General features: G+C 39.2%; 1 protein-coding gene across 7 annotated transcripts in view; it reads left to right on the forward strand.

The window, feature by feature from the left end:
* The window catches only part of scn8aa (sodium channel, voltage gated, type VIII, alpha subunit a), a 61,109-nt gene continuing 33,754 nt past the window's right edge, over positions 1 to 27,355 (forward strand). For 2 of the 7 annotated variants that reach the window (XM_041800108.1, XM_041800111.1), the window contains exons 1-11: positions 1 to 180; positions 4,571 to 4,904; positions 10,690 to 10,808; positions 12,921 to 13,010; positions 14,199 to 14,327; positions 14,888 to 14,979; positions 18,998 to 19,219; positions 19,487 to 19,550; positions 19,716 to 19,857; positions 23,765 to 23,971; positions 24,063 to 24,344. In XM_041800108.1, coding sequence (XP_041656042.1) covers positions 4,626 to 4,904; positions 10,690 to 10,808; positions 12,921 to 13,010; positions 14,199 to 14,327; positions 14,888 to 14,979; positions 18,998 to 19,219; positions 19,487 to 19,550; positions 19,716 to 19,857; positions 23,765 to 23,971; positions 24,063 to 24,344 — 1,626 coding nt within the window. In that variant the 5' untranslated portion in view covers positions 1 to 180; positions 4,571 to 4,625. Of the gene's footprint in view, positions 181 to 330; positions 642 to 4,570; positions 4,905 to 10,689; positions 10,809 to 12,920; positions 13,011 to 14,198; positions 14,328 to 14,887; positions 14,980 to 15,185; positions 15,278 to 18,997; positions 19,220 to 19,486; positions 19,551 to 19,715; positions 19,858 to 23,764; positions 23,972 to 24,062; positions 24,345 to 27,355 lie in introns of those variants that run through there. The other 5 variants (XM_041800107.1, XM_041800110.1, XM_041800109.1 and 2 more) reach the window with 5 other exon arrangements.

Consider the following 27,355-nt stretch of genomic DNA (forward strand, 5'->3'; position numbering starts at 1 on the left):
CAAGCACACTTGCCGACACTCCCTTACATTCTGCTGAGAGTCATCAATTATGCAGGGAAACTGCTCGCGCTGAGGGGGAAGATAGCAGCAACAATATGGCGACAACCGCAGTTTCTCCCCAATCTTTTCCACATCTGCAGTCCTGCTACGACTTTCCGGATTCATTGTAACGCTAATAAAGTGAGTATCCTTTATTTATAATCGTTTGAGAGATCGGTGCATGTTTTGTTAGGTGAAAGCAGATTTTCTCTCTGTCGGTATCCTTGCGTAAATGTCGCAGAGCTGCACACTGCCCCGCATCTTTTTTTTTTTTGGAGCGGGATGGATGAGGGTGTCTGCGTTTGCTGAGCGTCTTTCGACTGGACATAAACAGAGAAAATACAGAAATGGACCGCAAATAAGTGTCGATGGCAAGGGATTAATCGTATTTAGGAGGCATTGTTTAGATCTTTGCGAGGGAAAATGCCTCGTTTTGGGGTAGGCTTCAGGGAGGGTGCTGTCTGACTGCTCCAGCCCAAAAGGCGAAAAAAGACAGATTTTTCCCCACATTTTGCTCGCTGCTTTTGGTTATATGCATCTTTCGGACTACAGGATGATTCACTTTAAACACCATAAGGCTTCGAACAGCGGGCTGGTGCTATGTGAGTAGCCTCATCTTCCTCCTTCCATCAATAGCCAAGAAAAGTGTCATTCCTCCAGTTGATTTTTGGTGTGGCAGCATGATAACTCTCCTTGTTTGTTCGTCACGTTTCATCTTTCATGTGTGTTTACTTGACTAGCTTTATTCTCTAGGCTATCTCGTGCACGGATGGAGCCCTTATTGATTTGGCAGTCGACATGGCTTCACGGGTGTGGTGCAGATCCTTCAAGGCAACGCGAAAAAAAAAACCCCTCCAAATGTTCCGAAAATGAACCGTTTTGGCTTATTTTTGCTGAATAGAAAGATTACACACATTCCAGGCTTTTATTTCGACAAATCGTCATCTCACTTTTGACTTTGCCATTTCTACAGTAGCGTTTGCCACAGCGTGACATTTTCCACATACAAACCACCCACTGCAGCATCGGTGCTTTGGCCAATTTGGTGGTAGCGGGCCACTTCTTTGCGCAGTAGCTATAACCTCCAGTTTCTCTGTCACCGTGGTCGTGCAGGACTTTTCTGTTCAAGCAAACATATAAAGGGGGGAGAAGACGCGCGTAATGGCGTCTGCAGGCCCTCCTTCTCAATTAACAGATTCAGTAAACAAGTCTCCATTTCTCACCGCGACTTTGAAAATGAGATCATGTTAGATTGTGAAATGATCCTGTGTTTCTCTGAAAATACGATTGAATGGCCAAGCCTGGTGAGGCTGACTGACTAGCAGACCCGTGCTGTCACAGTGACTTGATAACATTGAAGGGAATTGAAGGATAAACTGCAGGCCTACGGGCGTCGAAAAAGACAGAAGGCCTAAATTTACAGCACAGACAGATCGGTTCTGTTTTTCCCCCTTTATCAACTCTGCATGTTTTCGTTCGTGCATATGTATGTGCGTGTGCACGTGCGTGCGCTTGTGTGGTGCTGAAGCGGACAGCGCCAGCAGAGCAGCAGAAGGCTCAGTGACTGCGAGGTTCCGGGGTCCATTTTAAAAACAGACGTCTTGGCTCGCAGGCTGCATGTTTTCATGTGTATGTGTTTAGTCTGTGCTGTGTGATATCAGCTTTGCACGTTCAGCGTGTTCAAGATTGTGTTATGCAAGCGAGGGAGAAGGAAGTGACAGGCCTTCTGATTCAAATATGGTTGATGTAGTTCTCCCTTTTAAGGCGAAATCCTCTGCTTCCTCCACCTTGAGCCGAAATAAGGCATAACTATATTATTCAAATGGGCTATTTCAGTCTAAACATTCAAATAGTTCTAGTTTTATTTTAAATAGTCAGTGTCTTGGTTCAGGTGTGGTCTTGTGTACTCCAAACTCCATTTTCAGCACTGCTTCACATTTATATATTGACCCTAAAATGCCCTGAATAGTTGTCATGTAACCATCTCATGTACGCTTTTTACATCTTACTGTGTTGAGAAAAGGCACTACTGAGTCATGCAGCCATTAAGTGCACCAGGCTCTCTGTTCTGTTGCTCCTTCCACAGCTATTCAAAAAATTATAAGGAGTAAAATCCTTAAATGGGTCTGCTGTCATGGCTGTCAGGAGTTTTGATGCAGGACCTTGACTGCATTTCCAACATAAAGGGCGATGTTGTCTTGTTGCCTTTCATAAACCCAGACATAACCGACGAGATGACTTTCAGGTGTGCAAGTTACATTTTTAAGTGATTGTGAGCTGATTGTTAATAGTAACAAGTTAATAGAAAGTACAGCATAATAAGTAGGGATGCATGATATTATAGGGATGATATTAGTATCAGATCTAGCCCAAAAAGTGAATTATTCATTTCATTAAGACAGATATCTGCCTATATCAGCTGTAAATTTGTGCTTTATGGACAGTGCGTTATAAGAGTTTAGGGCTGAATGAACAGCAGTCTTTTCTTTATTCATCATGAGTCTTTAAATGATCCATTATTGTAAAAGATATCCCTAAATAAGTTGAATTTAAAATAATACCATGGTTATCAAGTGAGATTTGTGCTTTTGTAAGTTTATTTCAGAGGTCATGGGCTGAAAGTGTGGTAACTCTTGTTTTAAAATGTTTTTGAAGGACTACTTTTGTTTTTTTTTAAGGACTGAAGTTTAAGGTCTTAACTACATTTAAATATCAATATTGGTATCAGTATTGTTCAAAATTAATTTGTTAATATGGGCATATGGGATATCAGCACAGCTCCGATATCGTGCATCCCAAGTAATACGTTCTAAATATCAGAATATGCTATTATCATACCAGATGAATAGTGCTATTATTTGACCTTGCAAAGCAGATGGATGTGCCCGTTTCCGTGTTTCTCCTGTGAAACAAATCCATCTGGCATGCCAGGTTAGCTATTATTGCTAAGGCATTATATCTGTGGTTTGCTACGATATCAACTTCTAACTCAAAAACTGCTGTTTTCTGGTGAGAACTACTCGAGCACACTCCGTGTATAGTATATATATACTTATGCTTGGATGATTCATGAATGGTCAAAAGGTTTTTTCCAGCAGTGTGACATCACTGTTTCTGATACTGTCTCCACTACATGTACCTGCATGTATCACAACATCAAACTAAGCGGACTGTGTTCCAGATTTGAATTAGTCGACAGTCAACGTGATGTTACAAGTTTTTTATCACTTTGATTTGTTTTTGAAAGCTGCCCTTTGATTACCTTTATGCAATACTGTGACTACGAATGACAAGGCACAGGTCTATATCTGTATCAAATAAAAATGGATCACATAGTCTTACAAATTAGTAGTATGTTAGTGTTAGACTTGTGACTCAATAATCCCCCACTGGTCTGAAACATAAGATATATGTAATATACAAAACCATGATGAAGATATCAGGAGCTTTAAAGTTATAGTAAGTTTTTGTTGCAAGGACACTTAAAGAAGGACATTTTAGGGATCTGAGAACTTTGCCACCTTTGAAACCTTAAGGCCAACTGTCCGTTACTGCAGCATAAGCTCAAACCTCACTGGTCTTATAGACAAGCCACTGAGCAGCTATTAAAACAAAGAGTATACTTTGTTATTTCTGTACTTGAGCTGAAGACAAAGAAGGGAGAGAGGGATAGTAAAGAGAAGTTTATAACCTTACATCATTAAAGGGACATTTCACATTGTTACTATAACTGCGCTGTTAAGCTTCTGGCTGGCATCCTCTATTGAAAGTAAGAATGAGAACAAAACAGTTTTGGTTTCCTTGACTGGTTTGAAAATATAAATCTCAACAGTTTATTATCAATTCTTGGCCATAAGCCATGAAACAACAATCCTGCCTTCAGTTGGCTGCTCTGACCAACTCTTGTAGACATCAATGCCATGGGCTAGCCAAGGTCTACGTCTTTCTGTAAAACAGTGTTTTGATTTTAATCAATATGTACAAGTCTAATTTTGACTGCTTCCACGTGTCTTCTGTACTTTTCTGCTTTTGGACTGTCATATGTAACCTGCTGCTATTTATCAAACACTTGAAGTGAATTTTTAATCTGAACCAAGGAAGACCAGAAAATAGTAAAAAGGAACTTGTGAATAAGTAGTATGGCAAGGATGCATCATTATCACAGCCATTTTTGTTGTACTTATCAGTTGTTTTTTTCCTTTTTTGGATTATGTTGGATCAAATTTTTACATTTACAGTGGCTGATGGCATTTTTTTCTGCAACATCTTCCATCATGACTGCATAAAAAGATTTACCATGTGTATTTGACATGTATGATATACATTATACATGCATAAGTATCCATGCATCTGAACATTTGGAATCTTTCCTTCTGCTTTTTGTCAGTTGTTCCAAACCTCTCTCTGCTTAAACTGAAATCCTGAATGTTAGAATTTAGCAAATGTGTGCCCTCTTCCTAAACATGCCAATGAATGGTCTAGTATCTTAGAAGTTTGGTTGACTCCCTGTCTTTGTATCCTCCTCCTGCAGAGCTGCTACTGTGGATGGTACAAACCTAAAGACCAAGTAGCTGCAGGATGAAAACATGGCTGCACCCCTTCTTGCACCGCCAGGACCTGATAGCTTCAAGAAGTTTACCCCGGAATCTTTGGCGGCCCTCGAGCAGCGCATCAATGAGGAGAAAAACAAGAAGCCGCCCAAGCAGGACAGCAGCTACCGTGATGACGATGACGAGAACAAACCCAAGCCCAACAGTGACCTTGAGGCTGGGAAGAGTCTGCCCTACATCTATGGGGACATCCCTCCAGGAATGGTGGCGGTACCACTGGAGGACCTGGACCCATTCTACCTGAACAGTCAGAAAGTGAGTCTGCAAAGACACACAAACACATGACAAAGAACTAAGTAGTTAAACCACAGGATATTTCTGAATAAGGCTGGGTATTAAACATCAAAAGTTTTGACACGTACCTCAGTTGCACAAAGAATCTAGGGACTATCAAAATTAGGCTCTAATATCTGGTCTAATTCCAGTGAGGATTTTTTCCTTTAGTAGGAAATAGAGTGAAATTACAAATGAAGTCTCTGTATGAGTTTCAAAAGCAAATGAGAGCATCAGCAACAATACTGATTATTTCTGTAAGTTAATTTTAAAGGTGCAGTCTGTAAAATGGGAAATATTTGCAACATCTAACAGTCAAATCATAAATTGGGATGCTCACTTCTAGTGGCAACCAGTGTAATTAATAGAAACGTGTAACTGTTGTTTGGTCCGTTCTGTATAAACATGCAAAATGCAAATAGTCAAGATGGCATAAAAATAACACATTTTTATTTATTCACGTGATTTAACACTACTCTAGATACTTCTGAATACTTTTACTTTTAACAAGTTTGTTCAGCTAAATGCTAGCAAGCTAAACATTACACACTGCACCTTTAATGCCTGAAACTGGTGCTAAGGGGTCGGTGTCTGAACAAAGCCTTTAGAGCTTGTGTTCACATGGACAAATCTGTGAAAGATAAGGCACACCCACTCACTCTTTCATGGCATCGCCATCAGTGGCGACATCATACCGTCTATGCAAAACACACACAAACACACACTCATGCTATTTAGCCATGAGCGATGGTGAGTAGAGGAGTTCCCTCTTTCAGAGGCTCCTGTAGACCATGACCATGGTACTCCAGGGCTGTATCAGTTTGAGCTGTTAAAACAAGCAGTGCTGCTGAGACAGATGAGGCCAAAGACAGGATTTGGATTTAACATTTTTAAACATATAGCTCTCTTTTTGTTCCTCACAATTGCCATATCTTCCAATTCCCTTGATGCACTTGACTCTCCACAGTTTGTTGAATCAGATGACATAAGTTTGCTGGCACCAGTTACATCATCTGCCTCCAGATTACCCAATTGGAAAATGAAGTGACACAGTATGAAGATTTTGAACACTTGGTGCTCAACAACAGATTTGACCAATCAACATCACCATTTAATATCCATAGACTTCAGAAAATATCAGCAAGGGAGTCAGTGTGCCTCTTTGTTGTCCCCAGGGGGGTCCAAAATCGACACAAAGTGAAACCTCCTCACAAAGTTTTTAACTTCAGCAAATTCAGCGTCTGTTCCTCACAAAACATGTTTTAGTCTGTAGGTATATGCCATGACACTGTTACTTTATAGACACTGGAATCACAAAATTTCAGATATCCTGTCCTTTCTTTCATAAATGTATTTGTCCCTTTACCTCAGATACCTTTAATTAAAAAAAACAATGTTCATTGTGCTCATAAAGGCCTCTTTATTGATCTATGTGTGTTAGGATGTATTGAATTTACATTCTGTCTGAACGCAGCTTTTATGCCTGGCCTGTTTTGCCTTTTGAGTCGATTCTATTTGGGCTAGTTGAGATTTTGTTTTGGGATGTGGAAATTCTAAACGACTGATTGAACAAGCAGAGTGTATGGCAGCTTTCTGGTTAACAAGTATATTATAAAAAAACATTTTAAATTTTCCCAATCAACAGAACCCTTATCTCTATTTCATTTGATGATTTAATTTGACTTTGTTGCTTTTGAAGCGGTGATAAAAAGTAGCTCTGATGGTACCCCTCCCTGAATAGATTAGCACCCATGCCTCTTTGCTTTTTGTGCAGCTATAGGCACATACATGCAGGTATTCTGTGACATCAGCAGAGACGTAACATGCATAATAATACATCTCATAATCATCAGTCGGTGAGTAGCCTCATGTGTTTGAGGTGAGTCATACATGATGGCTGCAGATTACACAGACAAAGCAGAGACGTCGTGCGCTCTTAGATGTAGGCTTCCAGGTGTGCTGTGTTTACAGTTACTTTAATTTCGTGATTACGTTAGAGGCTGTAATTATGTTTTCCTCCTTGAAGACCTTTGGGGCATGCTAGAGTCAAGCTGGTGAGCCTTTGAGTGGTCTGTTTTCTTATCTGTGCTATGCTCTCAGGGCATTAGGGAAAAGGTCAGAGTAAGTAACTATTGAAAGACTGAGGTTCCACATGATGGACTTTTCTAATTGTTTAAGAAATAATCTCTCGCAGGAGAGAAAAGTAGCGGCAGCCTGTGAGGACTCTGGTTGTCTTGGTGGAGAGACGTGTCTCTTAGGGGTTTGTTATTCCTGATGCTCAGTTTGAGAACAGCAGGTGACCTTGAGAGTCTCTGAATATCACCTGTCAACAAAAAAATGTTAAAGGAGACTTTATATTTAGGTGACTGGTTCATAATGGACCAACTAGCCCCTAGTAAAATTACATAAAAGCCATAATTTCTTCTTGTTAAAGGAGGATGAAATTTGGGCCAAATAAGAGGTTAAAAATGTCCTTTAAATTTGCAGCCATTTTGAAAAACCTGAGCAGCATGTGCAGTGTGATGCTCTGACATTCTGAGACAACATTGAAAATGTAAGTCTGTTTGTTACTGAAAGAAATTAGTGAGAATAGTTTATCATAAGATGGCAGTCTCTACTTAGGCATTCAGCAGGAAGTAAGGAGCACTGAGGTCAGGCATCAGAACTGAGAAGTCGGTATAAAATCTTCCACCCAGTCATTCTTTTGCATTTTCTAATAATTACATAACAAACTGGCAGTTTTGGAAACCATTTTTTATTCAAAATGGTCTCCCCCAATCACAATTATTCAAGTACTTCTGAATGCTTGAGTGTTGTATAACTCAGTGCCAGTCATATACCAAGTCCCATCTGAAAAAAAGGCTTGTAATAAACTGTTTAGTCATCATCATTAGCTGAACAGATTTGTTCAGATATTGTGTGACTGTAAATTTCTCTCTCAGGCTGTCTCATACCTCCCTGTCTTTACACTGTGCACGCCGTCTGTTATGTAACCTCCAGTCCAGTGCACAAGTAGGAGACACGATTCAGATGACACGTGGAAAACATTTCCAGCAATACGTGGGGCTGTTGATAAACTGACTCACAACACTCACTTTTCCTTTAGTCTCATATGTCCATGCATTAGTTTTACAGATGCACCCAAGTTGTGGGAGTGTCTGTGCTTCTTGTGTTTTGTTTTTCATTTCTGCGCCTGCCTGCCTCTACCAGCAGTCTTGTCAGCTCTCAGCTTCAGGCAAATCTAATTACGGCCCTCAATCTAGTCTCGTTCCAATGCCAAAGGGACCCGATGCTGCTTTGGATCTGGCAGCTCGAGCTGCTGTGACGTCAGATCAGGTGGTGACCTTGATAGAAGAACATTTTGCTCTGTTTGTCTTTGTCGCTGAGGAAGAGCCGGACACTTCTGGATACATTTCTCACCGGGACGTGGGGGGTTGGTCGTGGAGAATAATCAGAGAGGAAAGCTGTTCATCTTCGTCATCACAAATCTTCAGCTGTGACTCTATCAAATAGTGTCATATCTGAGAAAGAGGCAGGCTGGTTGGCCTGGTGATGACGCAGCATCCAGCTAGCAGACAAAGCAGGGCAGTGCCATGTTGAGCCAGGCCAGGCCACGTCAGGCTCAGTACAAGGCCAGTGAAACAGATCATTTTCAAGGAGAAGGGAAAGAGAGAGACGGAGGGAGAGAGGAAGTGAGGACAGGGACGAAATGGACGACATGTGCAAGGATGCATGAGCGCACTAGTTCTCCTCCTTCGATGCGGGCAGGCTCACCGAAATGGTTTTAGCTGGGGAAGACCTGAAGGTGCATAAAATATTCAGATTTTACCAAAAAAGATAGGGCTTTTTGAGACGTTCTCATATTTTTATTTGATACAAAACTAGTCCTATCAGGGCAAAAACAATCCCCCCATCCACATTTGTGTATGTTTGTCAGAGAATACCATATGTGGGTCTCTTCTCTTTTTGTATCAGTTATTTTATAATGCAAATGACAATGATAACAGGCCAAAGTAAAATGATGACTTGTGACAGACCTGGATGTAAGGTACATTTCCCCTTGAAAACATAATATGCAGATCACATTTTAAGAGATGTGTTGCATATTCATGACATCATGTATTTTCTCCCAGAAAGCTAACAGCTTTTCATCAGAAAACACAAACAGATTTTTGGATGCAAAATGGCAGTAACAGTGAAAAGGCAGGATGAGGGAAATATGAGCTGGTTAGCAGCTAGCATGGCAGCCTCTGAGGCTAGAGGACCCATAAATCGTAGTCCATTTACCATTTACCACATGGGATAATAGAAGGGGGCTCTCTGAATAGCTTCTGTGGCCTCATGGATACAGATGCTATAACCCTGCCTGATGGCTGGAGCTTCTCTCTCCCTCTCTGTCTCCAGCCCATCCCCCTCCTCCCCTTGCTTTCTCGTCTTCTGCTCAGCTCCCTCGCTCTGGCTCCCTCTGCCCTGCTTCTTCTCAGCCTGCTGCTGCCACAGTTGCTGCCTGCCTGCCTGCTTTACTTGCTCGTCATCTCCTCTGTTTTCTGCCTGTCCTCTCCTCGATGCTTGGCTCTGGATTATGAAATTTTCAGTAGCTTTGCAGCAGTTTAGTCATGCGTTACAAAAAAAGACTTCCATCGCATATAGCAGTTGTGTGTGTGTGTTGATAACAACCTAGGCTGCTCATTTCTTATCCTCATGCATGCATGTCTCTGTGCACATGCGTGTGCCTGTACATTAGCCCATGTGTATCCATATTGCACACAACATGTATGTAGTGCTTGTATTTAACAGAAAAGTCACGCTACTTGCAAATGGGGTGTTGCCATGTTTGCCATAATGGCTGACCATGAATGTTTACAGTATGAGAGTAGAAGCTGCTGCTCTGACCCATTACAGTAACCAGAGTAAGATTATCTAATCATGTTGAGCTGTACAGAGTGGTTCTTGGTTTTCTAAACATCAAAATCAAATTAACATCAGAGGGTCATGTGAAGGAACTGTGCCTCATCCTCAGGGCAGAAAGGCTCTTCATTTCACTTCCATGTTTCTGCCTGAGATGTTAATGTTTGTTGTTCACAATGTTTAGCACGTGCATCTTATTTCTGTTGGGAGTCCACAGATAACATGCAGTCATGTGACACCACAACGAGGTCTCTTACTGTACATATCCCCTCCCAAACTTCCTCCTCCCTCTTGACTCTGCTATGTCCAGCCGTCAGCAGCTCTGCCGGGCTTAATGTAGTGAGAGATGCCTTGTTAAAAGCACAAGAGCCCATATCACTTCTGCAAATGCACAGAGTCTCATTAAAGTTTCATGCAAATCGCCATATTTTATTTAAACAATTATGAGGTTATCCACAGAAAGAGGCTTGCCTGCCCCTCTCAGCTTTGCTTGTTCCCTTCAGTTGAAACCACCAAAGCCATGAAGTGCAGGGAGGCACTGAGTGACTGGGACAATATACCAACATTAGCAGCCATTTTCATTCTGCTTAAAGGTGTTTCACGTTGTATTTGACCAAAAAGTACAACTTTCTACATCATAAGCAAATACACAGATGATTGTTTATTAATTATCTACATATATCTGAGACTATTTGATTCTTGCTTGTGGAATATGACATGTCTTAGTTTTTGTATGTCTAACTCAATGTTTTTGTATGTTAAATGGTCTTTGATGTTTGCATTTGCTGAGATGTGTGTATTCTTATCAGACTGTTAATTGATTCATCCTCTCTCTCTCTCTCTTTTCTTCTCTCTGCAGACATTTATAGTGCTAAATAGAGGGAAGACAATCTTCCGTTTTAGTGCCACACCTGCCTTGTACTTCATAAGTCCTTTTAATCTGGTTAGGCGAATAGCTATTAAAATTTTGATACATTCATATCCTTTCAAATGGTGTCTTAACAGCTGGGACAAAAGGCTTTCCTGTTCGTGTGTATTATTCATGATGATATGTTCTGTCTTTCTGCTTGTACTGCTATTGATGTTTCCTGTGACTCTTACTACAAGAGAGAGAGATACTGATGGGTATGTTATGGTCTGGGTCAGAACATGGCAACTATTAGTTTGATAGATTTCAGAAATTATTATTATTTTTTATATTGAAAACCTTACAGGAAACCATGTTGCAGCCATTTTATCTTTTTAGAAGCAGGTTAGTAAAAATGATGAGTCATCATTAAAGGGATACTTCAACATTTTGGCAAATCTGCCCATTGCCATAATTCCTATAGTCTTAGTAATAGGTTCGTTTCTGCTAGTTGTCAGTGCAAGCTGTTTCTAGATCTAGGGGGACAGATATACCAGCTGCACAGCTAACGCTATGGAGAGAGACGGTATTTTTTGCTTTCCCTCATCAAACTCATCAAATACACAATCCAACAACTCCAAAACGCTCTCGTGGACAAGTTGTGACCTGCACATTCACCACGCTATGAAATAATAACGTATAATTATGTTACATTATGACACATGAAGCAAATATTCGGAACTATTTCTTGAGTTAAACCACTGGGCGTAGTGACACAGTGCAGCAGCCATGTCTGGAGTGTAGTTCTAGCTTTGCATTTAACTTTAAAACATCTCCGTCTTGTAATGTTCCATGATTTTTTCATAGTGTGGTGAATGTGCGGGTCACAACTTGTCCACGAGAGCGTTTTGCAGTTGTTGGATTGTATATTTGATGAGTTTGATGAGGCAGAGCAAAAAATACAGTCTGCTTACATAGGGTTAGCTGTGCAGCTGGTATATCGGTCCCCCCAGATCTAGAAACAGCTTGCACCGACAGCTAAAGGAAATGAACCTATTACTAAGACTATAGGAATTATGGCAATGGGCGAATTTGCCAAAGTGTTGAAGTTTCCCTTTAACAATAAGCCAGGCTGGGTCTCTGGAATAAGCTTAAGTAATTAGGATTTAGCATATTGCCATTCTTTCTTAGAAGGCTGAGCCCCTCTTAAGAAATCAGACCCTGATTTAGAATCTGTATAGAAACTAACCGCAACCAAACTAAATAATACGTCCATAAAGGAGGCAAAATCTGCAGGTTGTTTTTTTAAATTGTGAAGGTTATATCACATTTATTAACCAGCCATAAGCTTACTGCCAGCAAATCTGACCAACTACAGCCTCAAGAGAGAAGTTTAGAAAAGAAGGCAGCATAGATGAGCATTGTGAATAAAACACAGATGATTTGAAAATCACTGTGGCAAATCCACTTTACTGCATAGCATCACATTTTGACTGTGTGCTTATTTTCTGTGATTTTGAATTCTCCAATTAAGTAGAAATTATAAACTTGGTGAGCTTTTTTAAAAAATGCAATATTTATGTATCAGATATGAATCAATCCATCAAATGTGTCAAATAATCACTTAAATAAAACACAAATCTTAAAAAACTTTAAATGATATTGAATAAATACAATCCAGCATCCTCAGAAAAATAACTTTGAAAATTTAAGCTTAAAACTAAGACAATTTTAGGATATTTCTATTCTCTGTATTCTCCCATAAGAAAACCAAACCCTTTGTTTTAACTCTAAGTAAACAGTATTGATTATTGTATTGCCCCTTTGTTTACCTAATTTCCTCCCATTCTTGGCCACAAACCCAAGCTGTCACTGACCGCTCTCTGCGTTAAAAGCTGATTCTGAGGTTTTCTTTGTTTCCCAGTGGTGTAGAGCCCTCTCGCTAAAAACATGCAATTGTTTTAGTCTTACCATTGCATTTCCACTAAATATATACTCCATTTAAATATTTCATTGGTAAAACAATGGCCTCTGTGGTTGTGGGCATGCATAACATTCTGTTAAGTGCTATAAGTAGCTTTTACAACATTAACCCTTAAAATGTTGAGGGCTATTAAGGCTGACTGGACCACAAAATAACATTAGATGTACACTTAAATTATTTTAGATTTTTTTTGTCAATGTGTTTTGATTTCAATTGTTTTAAAAGAAAGAACCCATGTTTTCCTTAACCTGCTCCTCACTCTTTTCAGCATGATCATTATGTGTACTATTTTGACCAACTGTATATTCATGACCTTTAGTGATCCTCCTGAGTGGTCAAAACAAGTAGAGTAAGTATATCTTTTCAATATTTTGACCTAGATGTATAAATGCATGCTTAATGCTAGTCCCAGTTTGTGCCTATGTTTCTCCATTATATCACAGCACAGAGCTAAGCATGTGACTTTGAAACAAAGAAAAAAAACCTGGCAATGTTTGTTCAGCATTTCCCATTGAATCACACTTTACTTAGACAGCAGGGATGGCCAACCCCATCCTGTCTCATTCTGTATATTTGATTTCTTGGTTGCTGCTCCTTTGACAGTAATCATAAGCAGTGTTTTGTATAATTACACTTAAATAACATTAATTGTCTTTTAAAATATTGGCAGTAAGAATCTGCTGGATGTTATCTAGAATTTACAGCACATGAAGCTTCATTTTTTCATAAGATATGGCAAATCAATCTGCACACATCCAGGAGGATCATGCTGATGGATGTCTTTCACAAGTGCAGAAGAAAAACTCTGCAAATGTACTTGGGTGACTGTAAATATACCTGGGTGGCCAACCCAGGTATTCTCTCTTGGCTCTCTTTTGTTTTTGTGCAATTTTCCTTGCTCATTTATAAAACACCAGCCAAATATTAAACAGATACTCTTTGATGTGAAAAGAAGGCAATATATATGCTCCTCAAAATACCTTAACCATTGATAAAATGCTTAATTTTAAACATGAGCAAATTTCTTGGCTTTCTTAAGGGTATCTTAAACTTATGTAGATTGGAAAAGAAAATCTTACTCCGTCTGGGTTTTGTTTCTATCCAGAAGGTTTATGTAATGGATTACCATAAAAGTTTGGACAGACATTCATGTTTTTCCTGAGAACTGATTCCAATGATGCCAGTTATCCCTGACCTTCTGTAGCTGAAATATATAAAGTTTTCTTGGAAAATATTGCCGCTGTAGTTCTTGTTGACTGATAGTGTTGTTCAGATGCTGCTTTGGGTTTATTTTCAGAAAATTGACTCCTCCTTGCTCAGTGACTTGAATGTGATGGTGATGAACAAGAGGCACATTCTGGGGCTAGTTTACCACCAACTCTAGAGAAAATAATGTTAAAAACAAATGTATTTACTGACTTTAAATTTTAAAAAGCAACAATTTTACTTTATTTAAAAACTTGTTTTTGCACCGCATTCAACTTTGTCAGTGAGCTTTGATGAACTGATCCTGTCAACATCTTTTTCCCTCTTTCAGGTACACATTCACTGGGATTTATACGTTTGAGTCTCTTGTAAAAATCTGCGCACGAGGATTCTGTATAGATGGGTTTACTTTCCTTAGAGATCCATGGAACTGGCTGGATTTCATGGTCATTTCGATGGCGTAAGTATTTTTCCTGTTGCTCATAATATCTGTTAATTATGAAATGTATTCATGTGTATGCTGTCATTTTAATGCTAAGGGGGGTGGGTGAAGGAAGTGAGGTTTTGTTGTACAGATTGCTCATTTCCTCTGTCTGATAAATCATCTTCTGTGTTTCCTTCATTGATCTGAAACTTCTCTGGTTTTTCCCTCTGGGAGCTGAAGGTTTCCATCTGACACTGCGGCTTCCCTGACAACACCTTCACCTTAGCTCCATTTATCAGATGAATCATCTAACTCTACCTCTTATTCACCTTTTCTCTTTCAATCCTCTGGAGCCTGCAACAATCAAATCAAGGGTCACTATCCCATCACCAAAGCCATTTCACTAAAATGTGTATTCTACAGATTTCACAAGCCTTTGAATGATAAAATTCACACCCCAAATCAGCACCATACAAAATCCATATCCATTGTCTGTAGAACTCACATCCCATGGCCGGCCTGTGTGTGACTTTACCGTTTCACCTCATCTTTTCATGTAAATAACGAGCTGTTGTAACTGTGGTCTGATCCTGCAGGTATATAACAGAGTTTGTAAACCTAGGCAATGTCTCAGCTCTGCGCACGTTCAGGGTGTTGAGGGCATTGAAAACTATTTCTGTAATTCCAGGTAAGACAGGATGGGGCGGGGGACGGTGGGGCGGGGTCGGTGTTAGGTGTATGTGTCTTTCTTTCCTTTTACCTTCCACCCTTCTCCTCAGTGGACAGGCTCTGTGAGTGGCGTCGTTTTCCTCCTGGTTCGGTGGTGTTGTGCTCTTGGCGTGTGTGGTTATTGTCATCGTGTTTGTTCTGTGTGTGATCCTTCCCCTATTTCAGATATATAACAGAGTTTGTGGACCTGGGCAATGTATCTGCGCTGAGAACATTCAGAGTTCTCCGAGCATTGAAAACTATCTCTGTCATTCCAGGTGAGACTCAGTTTAAACACTAAGGCTGATCCTCTCACCCTTTCTTTTCTACTCACTATTATTATGATTACGATTATGATTTAAGCAACAACTAAAGAATTGGAGACAACCATTTTTTGATTTTTTTTCCTCCAAAATTATCAAAAATGGTACTAATACATTTTTGATAGGCTTTGCAGTCTCCTCCAGGGCCCTCCAAAGTGTCTGCACTCTCTTCTGCCCCAGTAGCAATCTCATTAAGAGACTCACTTCCCAGGCAGCTGTGTTGCTCTTTAGAAATAGCTTTAACCCCTCCTCTCCCTCATGCTTTAGAGTAAGCCAAAGCCCCTAGCCATGAAAATTGATAGAATACTCTCTTTTGAAGAGAAATAATGTAGGGTAATTGTTTGTGGTATTTATCTGCTATGTATTAATCAAAATTGTTAGGAATCCGGCTATTCAACCTTTAACAGATATGTAAAGTATTTGTGAAATTAAGCCTCATTATTACTTTACATAAACATGACTAGCTATTAAATTGGAGATTGAGGATTCCATGATTTGGGATCAAAAATGAACCTTGTGTAAGTCAATGTTCATATGAGAATAGTTTAGCTCTGAGCTAGATCCCAGAGAAAACACCCATTAATTATAAATGAAGACTGCCAAGCCTAGTTTGTGAACATATCTCTTATGCTGCATGATGCTTTTCAGTCACTTGCTTTTACAATATTAGCCTACCGAGAGCTTGGCTGACTAATGGCATTGAGAGTTTGATTTGCCCTCTTTTGTTTCTTTAGTTTGATTATTGATTTTTTTTTCTTTTTTACAACCTACTTGAATGATATACCACACAGAAAAAGAAATGGTGTGCTCACGTTGTAGAGGTTTGGGACACAGATGGGATGGTTGAATGACCTCTCGACCTTTTTGAGTGACAATGACCCCACATCTATCTATCTATTGATAGAGGATGTAGAACAGATGTCGTGCTCACTCAAAAGAACTGCTGTGGATGGCTTTTTTAAACATTTGGAATTAGGACATATGAATCTTTACAGTGTAAATAACATCGGTAATATTTTAATTTCAAACTTGTTTAGAAATGCTTTGTCACTTTGGCACATATGCTCATTCAATCTTTGGCTACTGCATGCAGGCAGTTAGCTTAGTTTAGCTTAGCACCAAGACTGAAAACAAAAAAAATCAGATAACATTTTTCTCCAAAGGTAAGATAACCCTTTCAGAATTTCTTAACCAACAAACACAGTGTGTCCACTGGCTGGATAAAAAGAGAGTATGCCTACCATGGCATCAACCATCGTTTTGTGGACAGCCTTCTGAAGCCTTTTTATAGCTGCACCTTAGTGTTTTTTGATGTGACAAAATGTTGATGAAGGATCAAACTGAGCACGAGTTAGCAGATGTTAGGAGTTTTACAGTTAAACAGGCCTTTACTCCGGCTAACCCATTTGCTGGCTTGTTAGTAATATAAGGTGATAAACTATCCGAGTTGCAACCAAGGTGGCGAGTGCAGTCATAGACACTTGTTAATGTGTTATAAACAGGGCTTAACATAAATGTTTTTGCTCACCAGCCACTGTGTCTAGTAGATTTCAAGTTATTAGGCACTCTTAATTTTCATTAGCCACAATTTTCTTGTTGGAAATAATGTTTTATATGATTAAGGATGACTATGGCATGCTAAAATTTACTTGTACTGATTGGTAGTCCTTTGAAATGTAAATAAACACCATACTTCCAACTTAAAACTATTTTTCCTCATGCTCAAATTGACCAACAAAGTTTGTGGTCTAATATAAAATGGATTCAAATCTAGCACTTTGCGATTATTATGGGCAAAAGTTTCCTTTCATAACAGCCTCATGCAAAAGGCAGCTGAGCCCTGTAAGAATAAAGCACCAGATGAGTCACCAATAAATTCAGCCTGCCAAAGTGGCTAGTGGGAGTCACTGCACTACCTGCCGCAGCTGAAATTTGGCTGGTAATTTCTGGTTGGCAGGTGTTGATGTCATGCCCTGGTTCTAACCTTTTTTATGAAAAAATCATACAATTCAATACGATTGTCAGATATTGGTGTAAAAATTCTCAAAAAGCACTTTTAGTCTAAGGACTTGAGCAAAAAAAAAGTTATTAGAGCTGGTGAGCTTTGTTTGTGCTGATCGTGTACCTTAAGGGAGAATGAACTGTTATCCATTGTTTCCAGTCTTTGTGCTAAGCTAAGCTGTGTTTTTTTAATACAACCAAGCTCATTTCCAAAAGTGCCAAAAGACTTTTGAGAAAAAGTTGAACCGGCAAAAAAATTCTGGACTAGAAAAACTGTAACTTGATGGTGCAGTTGTAGTCCTACTAAAATTGCTCATGTGCAGTGGCAGGAATGAATCATCAAGATCCAACATTTTTAGGTGTCATAAATATGATCCATCCATTTTCTATACCGCTTATCCCGTTCGGGGTCACGAGGGGGCTGGAGCCTATCCCAGCTGTCATTGGGCGAGAGGCGGTGTACACCCAGGACTGGTCACCAGTCAATCGCAGGGCTCATAAATATGATTTATTTCACAACTGGTTTTAAAAAATTAAGCAATTTCATGAAATTATTCTTTTTATTGTAATCTTATGTTCTTGTAAATAAGTATGCTTCTTGTGCATTTTTACAAGAATATATTGTATTCCTAATTGACTCTGCTAAGCCAATGGAGCTTTTTAATCATATTGGCAAAATAAGAAGTCTAAATTTAGAATTGATTTAACAAGATTACACAACATGTGCAGCCGGTGAAACCCACTGTACCTGTAGAGATTAGAAAAGGGGGTGTGGCACATCCTGCTTCAATGTTAGAGTTCCTCATGGACCCATGTGAATGCTGCCAGAGGATGCCTGTCTGAAAGGTAAACTGATCGTGTCTTAAGCGAAGGTGTGGGTGAGACAGACTGTAGGGTCACCGTATGGGGAGTCGGTGCTTTCCTTATACAAGACAGTTCAAGAAAGTGCCTGCACTGGCACTGGCATTGAACTGCTCCTGTTCAGCCTTGGAGTTTAAATGACCTGCATGTGACTTCCTGCCCCCTTGCCTGTGCCTCTGTCCTTCTCATGGCCCCTCTTTGTGCTGCTGTGCTCTATTCCTTATGGATTTCCTCTCACTTTTCTACTGTCCTCCCCCTCTTTTTTTTCATCAACTGCCAAAAATGAAACCTTGTTGAAGTCAAAGGCCAATTGGACTTTTGAATTAGAACTTGTTTTAAAAAATTATATCCAGTTTGATCCGAAAAGAGTGGGAAGGCTCCTAAATATTTCCTGTTGTTTTGTATTTAGAAATTTCTTGTATGTAATATGTCACTTTTGTTTAAAATGTATTACTACCTATATCTGATTTTAAAAAATTGGCTTGAGTTGTAGCTTTATTATAAAAGTTATAACATAACCCCTGGATATCTTAGAACATTTACAGTTAACCTACTTAATGAAAATGTGGTAATTTTACTGGTTAAATTTAGTATGAAGGCAGTAAACTGCACTTTGATCATAGATGTTTAATCTAAATAAAGTAAAACTGGATTCTTCATAGTTATAAATTCCTAAGAGGAGTACTTTGGCAGTAGTACTCACAAAAAAATATTTCTAGCAAGAATAGACAGTCATAAGTATCATAACTTGGGCATCATCATCTCCTGTATCACCTGTGTGGTTTGTGTACGTGTGTGCGTGACTCCATCCAGGCCTGAAGACCATTGTGGGTGCCCTGATCCAGTCTGTGAAGAAGCTTTCGGATGTGATGATCCTGACAGTCTTCTGCCTGAGTGTCTTTGCCCTCATTGGTCTTCAGCTCTTCATGGGCAACCTGCGCCACAAGTGTGTGATCTGGCCAATCAACATCACTGAGAGCCACCTGGCCAATGGCAGCAAGGGCTTTGACTGGGACGAGTACATCATGAACGACAGTAAGTAGAGGCATGGCTTCACCTACAGTGAGCTGGCGGAAAACTAGGAGTATGAGTCAGCCCATATGCTGGAACGACAAAACAATATGCCATTTTGGCACTGGATAGATCAAACGAATGGCTTTGCATTGAACTGTGCTGAAAATGAACAACTGAAGTCAGAAACAGGTCTGAACAGTTTTAGAGACCACTGTAGAATAAACAGATGAAGCTGCGACAGAGCCTGAGCACAGTGACTTAGAACTGCTGTTCATTTTTCCCCTTTAGCCAATTTCTACTTCCTCCCTGGCAGTCTGGATGCTCTTCTCTGTGGGAACAGCTCTGACTCTGGGTAAGTTTCCCTCCCTGTCTCCTTTGCTGATTCCTGCTGAAGATCCACTGCCTGTCTGAAGTCAGATTGTATTATAAGTAAATAGTGCAGAGTCATTTTGGGCTGTGTGCCCTGTGTTGTCTCCCCCTCTCTCCCTCTCCCTCTGTCTGTTGTACCACTCTTCAGCCGCTGCCCGGAGGGCTACACATGCATGAAGGCTGGGAGGAATCCAAACTACGGCTACACCAGCTTTGACAGCTTTGGCTGGGCCTTCCTGGCTCTCTTCCGACTAATGACACAAGACTTCTGGGAAAACCTTTACATGCTGGTAATGCAACAAGTTCAGCTTGCTTCATACAAGACACATAGAACACACAGGCTCTCAAAAACTTTTGTCTTTATAAAGCAAAAACTGTGAGTGGCTGCGATGATTAGTCACTTGTCAGTTTCAACCCCTGCAAATTTGCAAAGTAGCTGCTTTCCTCTAAAATATACTGTTGTACATTTAAGATCTTTAAGCCTTACACTGTGGTTACAGTAAACCAAAAATTGGATATGTTTTAGGTAGATTTTTTAATATTTTAATGACTCATCGTCTGGCATTCACATTGTACATTTTATAGCAGATCCAAAATGATATCTAAAAGAGTAGTTGACTTCATGTAAAACTTTTTTCCTTCTCTCCTCCCTATTCTAATGTCTGCTGTCATGCACACTCTACCACTAAGACTAAAAATGGTGGATTGTTTTAGTTTTCCTTTGTTCCTTCTTTGAGTCAGCTGGTCCGCACACTGTTGCCAGGCGATTTCTGTCATGTCTGTCAGCCTGTAGAGACCATAATGCCTCTTCATACAGAAGCCAGGTGGAAGGAAGGAAGTATGAAATATTAAGGGCCAAGGATTACAGTATGGCCTGTGAGGGAGATGAGACCTGATAGGAGCGTTCTAGCTCCTATTTCTATTTTTGTTCCCATCTTTAGAATTCATCCTTAACTAGAGGTGTACAGCAGGGTTCCTATGCTCTCTGGAAAACAGTTGAACATTTTACAGTCACAGAAAATACATGGATAAATGAGAAAAAATAAAGTTATTAAAACATAACCCAGAACAATTTACACGGTGACCTAAAAGGGATAAATTATATTAAGGATCATATTATCATATAACATACCTGTCATACTAAATTAACTTAGTTGTTGCTGAAAACATTCTGGAAAAGTCCTGGAAAATGATGTTTATAAAAGAGTGGGAACTGTCTACAATGTGTTGCTTATCTTACTATTGTAATTAGAGAGCTGTCTGTCTGCCTGTATGTCTCGCTTTGCAAACCTCCCTGTTGCTCCAATTCTCATTCATACCTCTCAGACGACTTAGAGGGTATACTAGGTCAAAACTGGAACCATGACAAAATCAGAAATATGTATGAGTTTTGTATAAAACTCCAAAATTGATGTTTTTTGCTTCAGTTTGCTCCCCCTCACGTCCCCATCCACCAATAGGGCTGACGTGCTGATGTACGGTGAGCGTATTACATCACTTCCTCTTCGTGCGGTTGCTCTGTTGTTCTGTTTCTTTAGGCATCGATTGAGCTACAGCTAAATTTTGTACGCTTTCTACTTCTAATCACCACTTTTTTTATAGATGTTGTAAGTTTAGGTGTACATACAGTGTAGTTAACAACAACTTAGCTACTTTTCTCTAAGCCTCCCTTTCCTCTTTTACCACAACTTCGCCTAGCTTAGCCTCGGCTGCTCTGCCTCTCCTGCTCGGTGAGCCAGATGTTCCGCTTTTCCCCCATCCTCCTTGACCGATAACGGTACATGAATTAAATATCGTTTATTTGTGGACCTGGAGGACAGGTCAACTCTTTTGGAAATGCACCTCCACCCCCATGAAACATTACACTTGAACCAAAAATTGAATATAAAATTAAAGACAAAAAATTACAAATCTTGGCAGATGAACACAAATTAGCCTGTATACAATTTAAGGCATAAAATAAGTTTAAACATGTACAAGAAGCAAACCTGTGCAACATATTACAGCTACATAGCACTGTTTAAAAAAGAAGACATGTGATCTGAATATGGACCAAACAAACATGTAACAACTTTGTTTCTGTATTTTAGTGTATACAGGTCTGTGTGTATTGATAGCATGATTGCAAGATGTATAAAGGATGCTAGAATGCTGATAAGACATGATTAGAAGTATCAAATATGTAAGAGTGTGGGCAGTTTTACATGAGATACTATCATTTAACATGGTTGATTAGTGCAAAATGTGCATATGAGGTGAGGGAGCCTTCTTACAGTATCTGAGTTACAGTGAAAAGATTTATTGCATCAGCATCTGAGTACAGTAAATGAATTAAATTCAGCTTTATTGGCCAAGAAAAAAACATAAACTAACAACATATCAAAAGTAAGATTTAGATATGTATAAGCTTTTGTTGGTATTATTTCTAGTTTGTACTGATGTTTATTCAGCTGTGTATGTTAAATGCTTTAAGTGTAAAGGAAATTCAGTCAATTTAATATGACTGAGCTCAGTCTCCAGATTTAAAATGAGGTGTTTTTTTTGTCTGCTTACGTAAGGTTTAGTTAGTGTGGCACTGGTAATGGGTTACAGAAATGTGACCCCTCTTCCCCATAAATCTGTCACTTTATTCTCTAGACAATAGTTTACCATTAATTGTGGCAACTGGATCAGGCTAATAAATGACATTTTGATTCCAAATTTTGGGTCCTTGTTGAAAGGTTGCATGCTTGTGGAGAACAGAAGGTTATATTTACAAATGACTAAAAGCCTGTTATAGACCTATTTAAAAGAACTCTGCATGCTGAGACATTTCAAATTAACATTATTGCCTTCTGTATGTACACTCTAAATTTCTATGTTTTTGAGAATATTTTAAAAAAGATTCACTTTTAGTCTACCATTTTATGCATTTATGCATCTTGGGTAGAAATGTAGGAAACCTGGCTGCATCGTTTTTCCTCCTACAATTTGTCAAATGTACGCACTTCACTCTACGTTATAGTTAGCTCTTAAACAGAAGTGCTGTCAAATTTTTCGATCAATTTTTATTAGTTAATCACAGGGGTGAAATATGTGATTAGAAAACGTATGCTGATTAATTGCACTCCGGTGGGAACTCAATAACGCCGGCATGTCTTAACATGCAGGGTTGCTTTTAAATAAAAATAGCAGATAAAAGTACATTTTTGTCAGGGTTCATCTGAAATCTTCTCATTCATCCTGCCAGGCCTCTGCAGCTCAGGCTTCTTGCCTACGTCCTTTAGGGAAAGTATCTCATTTCAGAGAATGAGATTAACTACGCACTGGCTGGTAGAGTGCATATCAAAGTTGGTCAGAATGTATATATCATGACTCTCCTTAATGAGCAACTAAACCTCGAGTTCATGCAGAGAATCTCAATGTGGACAGGGAAGAGGACTGTACTATTTGATAAAATTATGCATAAAGTGCCATGTCTTTGCAAAATAATGCAATAACAATTCAATGAATATCTGCTGTTCTTCATGGTTTTACACAATTCTTAGAATAACAACCTTGCCCTTCTGAATCCAAAATCCATCCAAAAAGCTGTCTTTTTTCACCACTGAGCTGGCACCAATTAATCCAAGAATTCCGTTAAAGCGTGACTGTTATATTCTGCCCTTCATACATTATAGACCAATTAATAAAATGCACACAAGATGAGTGAGAAAGCAGGATTTTATTAACAAAAATATTTTTTCTTCCCTTATTGCAACCCAGACTTTGAAAATGTATCTATTGGGAATGCTCATTTTATAATATTAAAGATTGTATAGCCCTTACTAGGTAACAGATAGTTCCTGTGCAGACCTGTTTAAATTTCATAAATCACTAAACAGCATTAGCACAGCTAATTTCAGCATATTATCAGTAAGATTTAAATGTCTGTAAGCTTTTTATTGTTGATACATCATTGTATCTGCTATCTAGAGGAAACCACAGACATTTGTGCTGAGTTGATTTTTGCACCCAGAAGTGCTAAGTCAGGCGTATTTCCTGTCTCTCCCCCAGCAACAGCTGACTCATTTCGTTTCTGACGAGTCATTGTGAGGGATAAGCACAAGGGTCAACACAGATCTTGACCCGGAGGACGAGGTTATGTATCTGGTTTCATAATTGTCTCCACTGTTCCCTCCGTTCATCCCCTCTCCCCCCACTTTCACCTCTCCACAGACACTAAGGGCAGCAGGAAAAACCTACATGATCTTCTTTGTGCTGGTGATCTTTGTGGGTTCGTTCTATTTGGTGAATCTGATCCTGGCTGTGGTAGCCATGGCCTATGAGGAGCAGAATCAGGCCACCATGGAAGAGGCTCAGCAGAAAGAGGAAGAGTTCAAAGCCATGCTGGAGCAGCTTAAGAAACAGCAAGAAGATGCTCAGGTATGCCGTCAACAAGATGGGAAACAAAACAGGCTTCTGAGTCATTTTATGTCATAATTCTGACTTTATCCATGAATATGTATCTTTGCAGGCTGCAGCCATGGCAACCTCTGCGGGCACAGTATCAGAAGATGCCGTGGAGGATGATGGAGGAGGGCGACTGTCATGCAGTTCATCGGAGATGTCAAAGCTTAGCTCCAAGAGTGCCAAAGAACGTCGTAATCGAAAAAAGAAATGGCGTCAGAAAGAGCAGGAGAAAGAGAAAGGCGACAGTGAGAAGTTTGTCAAGTCAGAGTCTGATGATGGCAGCAAGAGGAGCCGCTTCCGTTTCCCTGATAATCGCCTGGGTAGAAAGTCTTCCATAATGAACCAGGTGAGGAAAATAGGAATAACCCCTTAACTTAAAATAACTATGTTTTTCTTTACAGCAGGACTCTTATCTCAGATTCATATGCAGATTTTTTTCTCTCTACTCCACTGGACAAAGCATCTGAAATGATTAATTTGACCTTCAGTGAAAGATTAAGTGCTTTGAGCACCCTCCATTGTTCAACTAACCTCCATTTCACTTTGTTAGTGGTAAAAGTCAAACAGACTGAACCCCAGTACATTAAAATTAAACAGTATTCTTGTGTAGTTGACCTGAATTATAGTTTAGAAATATATTGAGGGGGGTTATGGCTTTCTTAGCTTCTTACAGGGTTCCTGTGGATCCTTAAGAAGTCTTAAATAGTCTTAAATAGCACATTTGGAATTGAAAGCCATAAAAGTCGTAAAAGTCAGATTTTTACCAGTGAGGGGTTTAAGACATGCCTGATCCAATCTCTGTTTTCTAGCCAACTTTATATGATTTTAATCATCTTCCTCCACAAATTGTTGCATAAACAGACGTGATTCAGGGAATTCAGTGTTGGTGCTCTAAATTTCCTGGAGGAGGACCCTCAGAACACTCTCTAATTTATCTGACTCACTGTGATTTAATAAACTCTGTTCTGTTGTGAAACACTAGTCCAATTCTCCAACATCTGGGCTACTAGGTTGCCCACTTAAAAATCCTTGCAGCCCACCCCTATTTTAACAGGTCGTCTTTGAAAAAAATGTGTGTCTCTACTTTTTGATAATTAATCTGTTTAGATTGAGCTCAGCACACCTGCAAAAATGTGTTATGATAGATACATTATACTATATTTGAAAAACTAAGATGTACTACCGTCAGTTCACAGAACAGCTTAAGTTGTGTGCACATTTAAACACAGCATCCACTGCCATTTTAACCTTTATTTTCTTTGCAGGTCTGTGCAGGATGTTTTTTTTCTGTATGCAGCACAAGGACAAAAAAGAAATATTACAGATCATAACACTTCCAAACAAAGTATATTTTTGTTAATTGATTAAGAAAAGAGATACTTTAAACTCACATCATTAATGCATCCACATAAGGTACTTCAATTTCTTTCTAAACAAGGTCAATTCAAAGGTAATCAAAGGAAACATTAAACGATACATTATATCTGAAATAATGCAATAATATCAACGTGTGAATCAGTAATTGAGAAAAGTCCATTCTCCACGCACATTTGGGATCTATTTGTTCTCTGCTCTTGCTTTGGTTGGAGGAAAGAGGAATTGCAGGTCTGCTGACAGGCTTTTATTATTTTGGGGGTGTGGCTTGAGCAGGAGTGGCAAGGTAGTCGGGTATGGGGATGCTGAGTGAAGGCTTATTTAACACTATTGATTGAATAAATGTGCCAGAAATAAAAACATTTTGACATTTATGGCCGCAAAACTTCTTTTTCCCTTTACCATTTGATGTTTCATAATCAGTTCATTGAATCAGAAAATTTAGCCGTGGTCCATTATACTGAGAAATCTTATGCCTTTCAATTTTGTGAAATTGATATCAATTTTTCTCAATTCAGTCTTTAAAAGGTCTTAAAATGTCTTAGATTCGAAAAAGCATGTTGGAACCATGTTCTTAAGTTTCAGTCTTAATAAACATAATAATAGGCCAAACATGGCCATAAGTTTAGATACGTTTATTTTATAGCTGAGTACAAATGTAAGAAAAAAGTGTTTCTGCTATTTATTTTTTTTTAATCAAATGAGGTGTTTTAAATCAATGTGTTGCTCCTGTACACTGTCGTGCTGCATGCGTTCAAACACAGAGGAGCATATAGTGGCCTGAGATGTAAAAACACAAGTCCAGATCCTGAATTATTCACAGTGAGAACATGAATGTTTCAGATGAAGTGATCCTGCAGCTTTGTTTAGGCCTCAACCCAGCATGGCGGCCTCTTATTAGTTGTTAACAGCTTAGGATTTGCCCATAGGTGTCAATTCTTTATGGCAGTGAATAGCTGCCGATGAACCTTTGAACAATTAGTTTTCTTAAAAACTTAAAAATATAATGGAAAGCTCACTTTCAGCCTGTGTTTATTAAAACACAGTGTTCGCTCTGCAACACCTTATGGAAAATTCAGACTGTAGCTTAGTGTTTAACACTATTCTGTTAAAATCATACAGATTATGTCTCTTTTTTTACTCCTCATGTCGTAGCAACGTTTTTTTAAAGGGCATCAAACAAATACAAGTAGCCTGATGCTGTTGCTTACAGTGGGACTCTCTGAGCCACCATGTGACAAACCACAAGTTTCATTGACAAAAACATTTACATTATTAACAAATTGTGTAAGTTTAGATCATTTACTCCTACAAATAGCAGTTACAAAGAGAAGAACAAGCTTATTTAACATACTCATTTTGTGTTTTCCTTCAGAAATGCAGGGTTTGCTCCAATGTTCAACTTTCCCAATCTTTTCTTTGTCTTTCTTTTTTTAATCTCTGATGCTTACTTTTAAAGACCTCCCATTTTGTGCACAACAACAGAAAACAATAATCAGTGTTTTGCAAGGCACCCTTATTTATATAGCATATTTCAGCTACAAGAGCACTTTACACATGACATCAAAAGCGCTATCATTTAGGGACGGAAGGTACACATTAAAAAAGAAGATTAATTATAACACAGAAAAGCATTAAAAAGAAAAGACAATGGAAGAAAACAGCTAAAACAGAACAGCAAGCAGTCCTATCCCAGAGAGCTGACTGGTCTGACTCTGGATGGCACATTGTGTCACTGATAAATTTGGCTCTAAACCATCCCGTGCTTTATAAATCATGAAAAGTATTCCAACCAAAGTCACACATCAAATGCAAATGTTACAACACGAGAGTGAGCTATTTATCGGTCTCTAACATCACAAAAGCTTTTTAAAGAAACAAAAAGTGTGCTGGCGTTACATAACATTTTAAAATCTGTAGCATTTTCTAGGTAAAGTCAACATCTGCACAGGTCGGAGATTTATTTGACAGAAGTTTATTTCA

The sequence above is a fragment of the Cheilinus undulatus genome, linkage group 11, assembly GCF_018320785.1.
Source record: "Cheilinus undulatus linkage group 11, ASM1832078v1, whole genome shotgun sequence".
NCBI classification, from domain to species: Eukaryota; Metazoa; Chordata; class Actinopteri; order Labriformes; family Labridae; genus Cheilinus; species Cheilinus undulatus.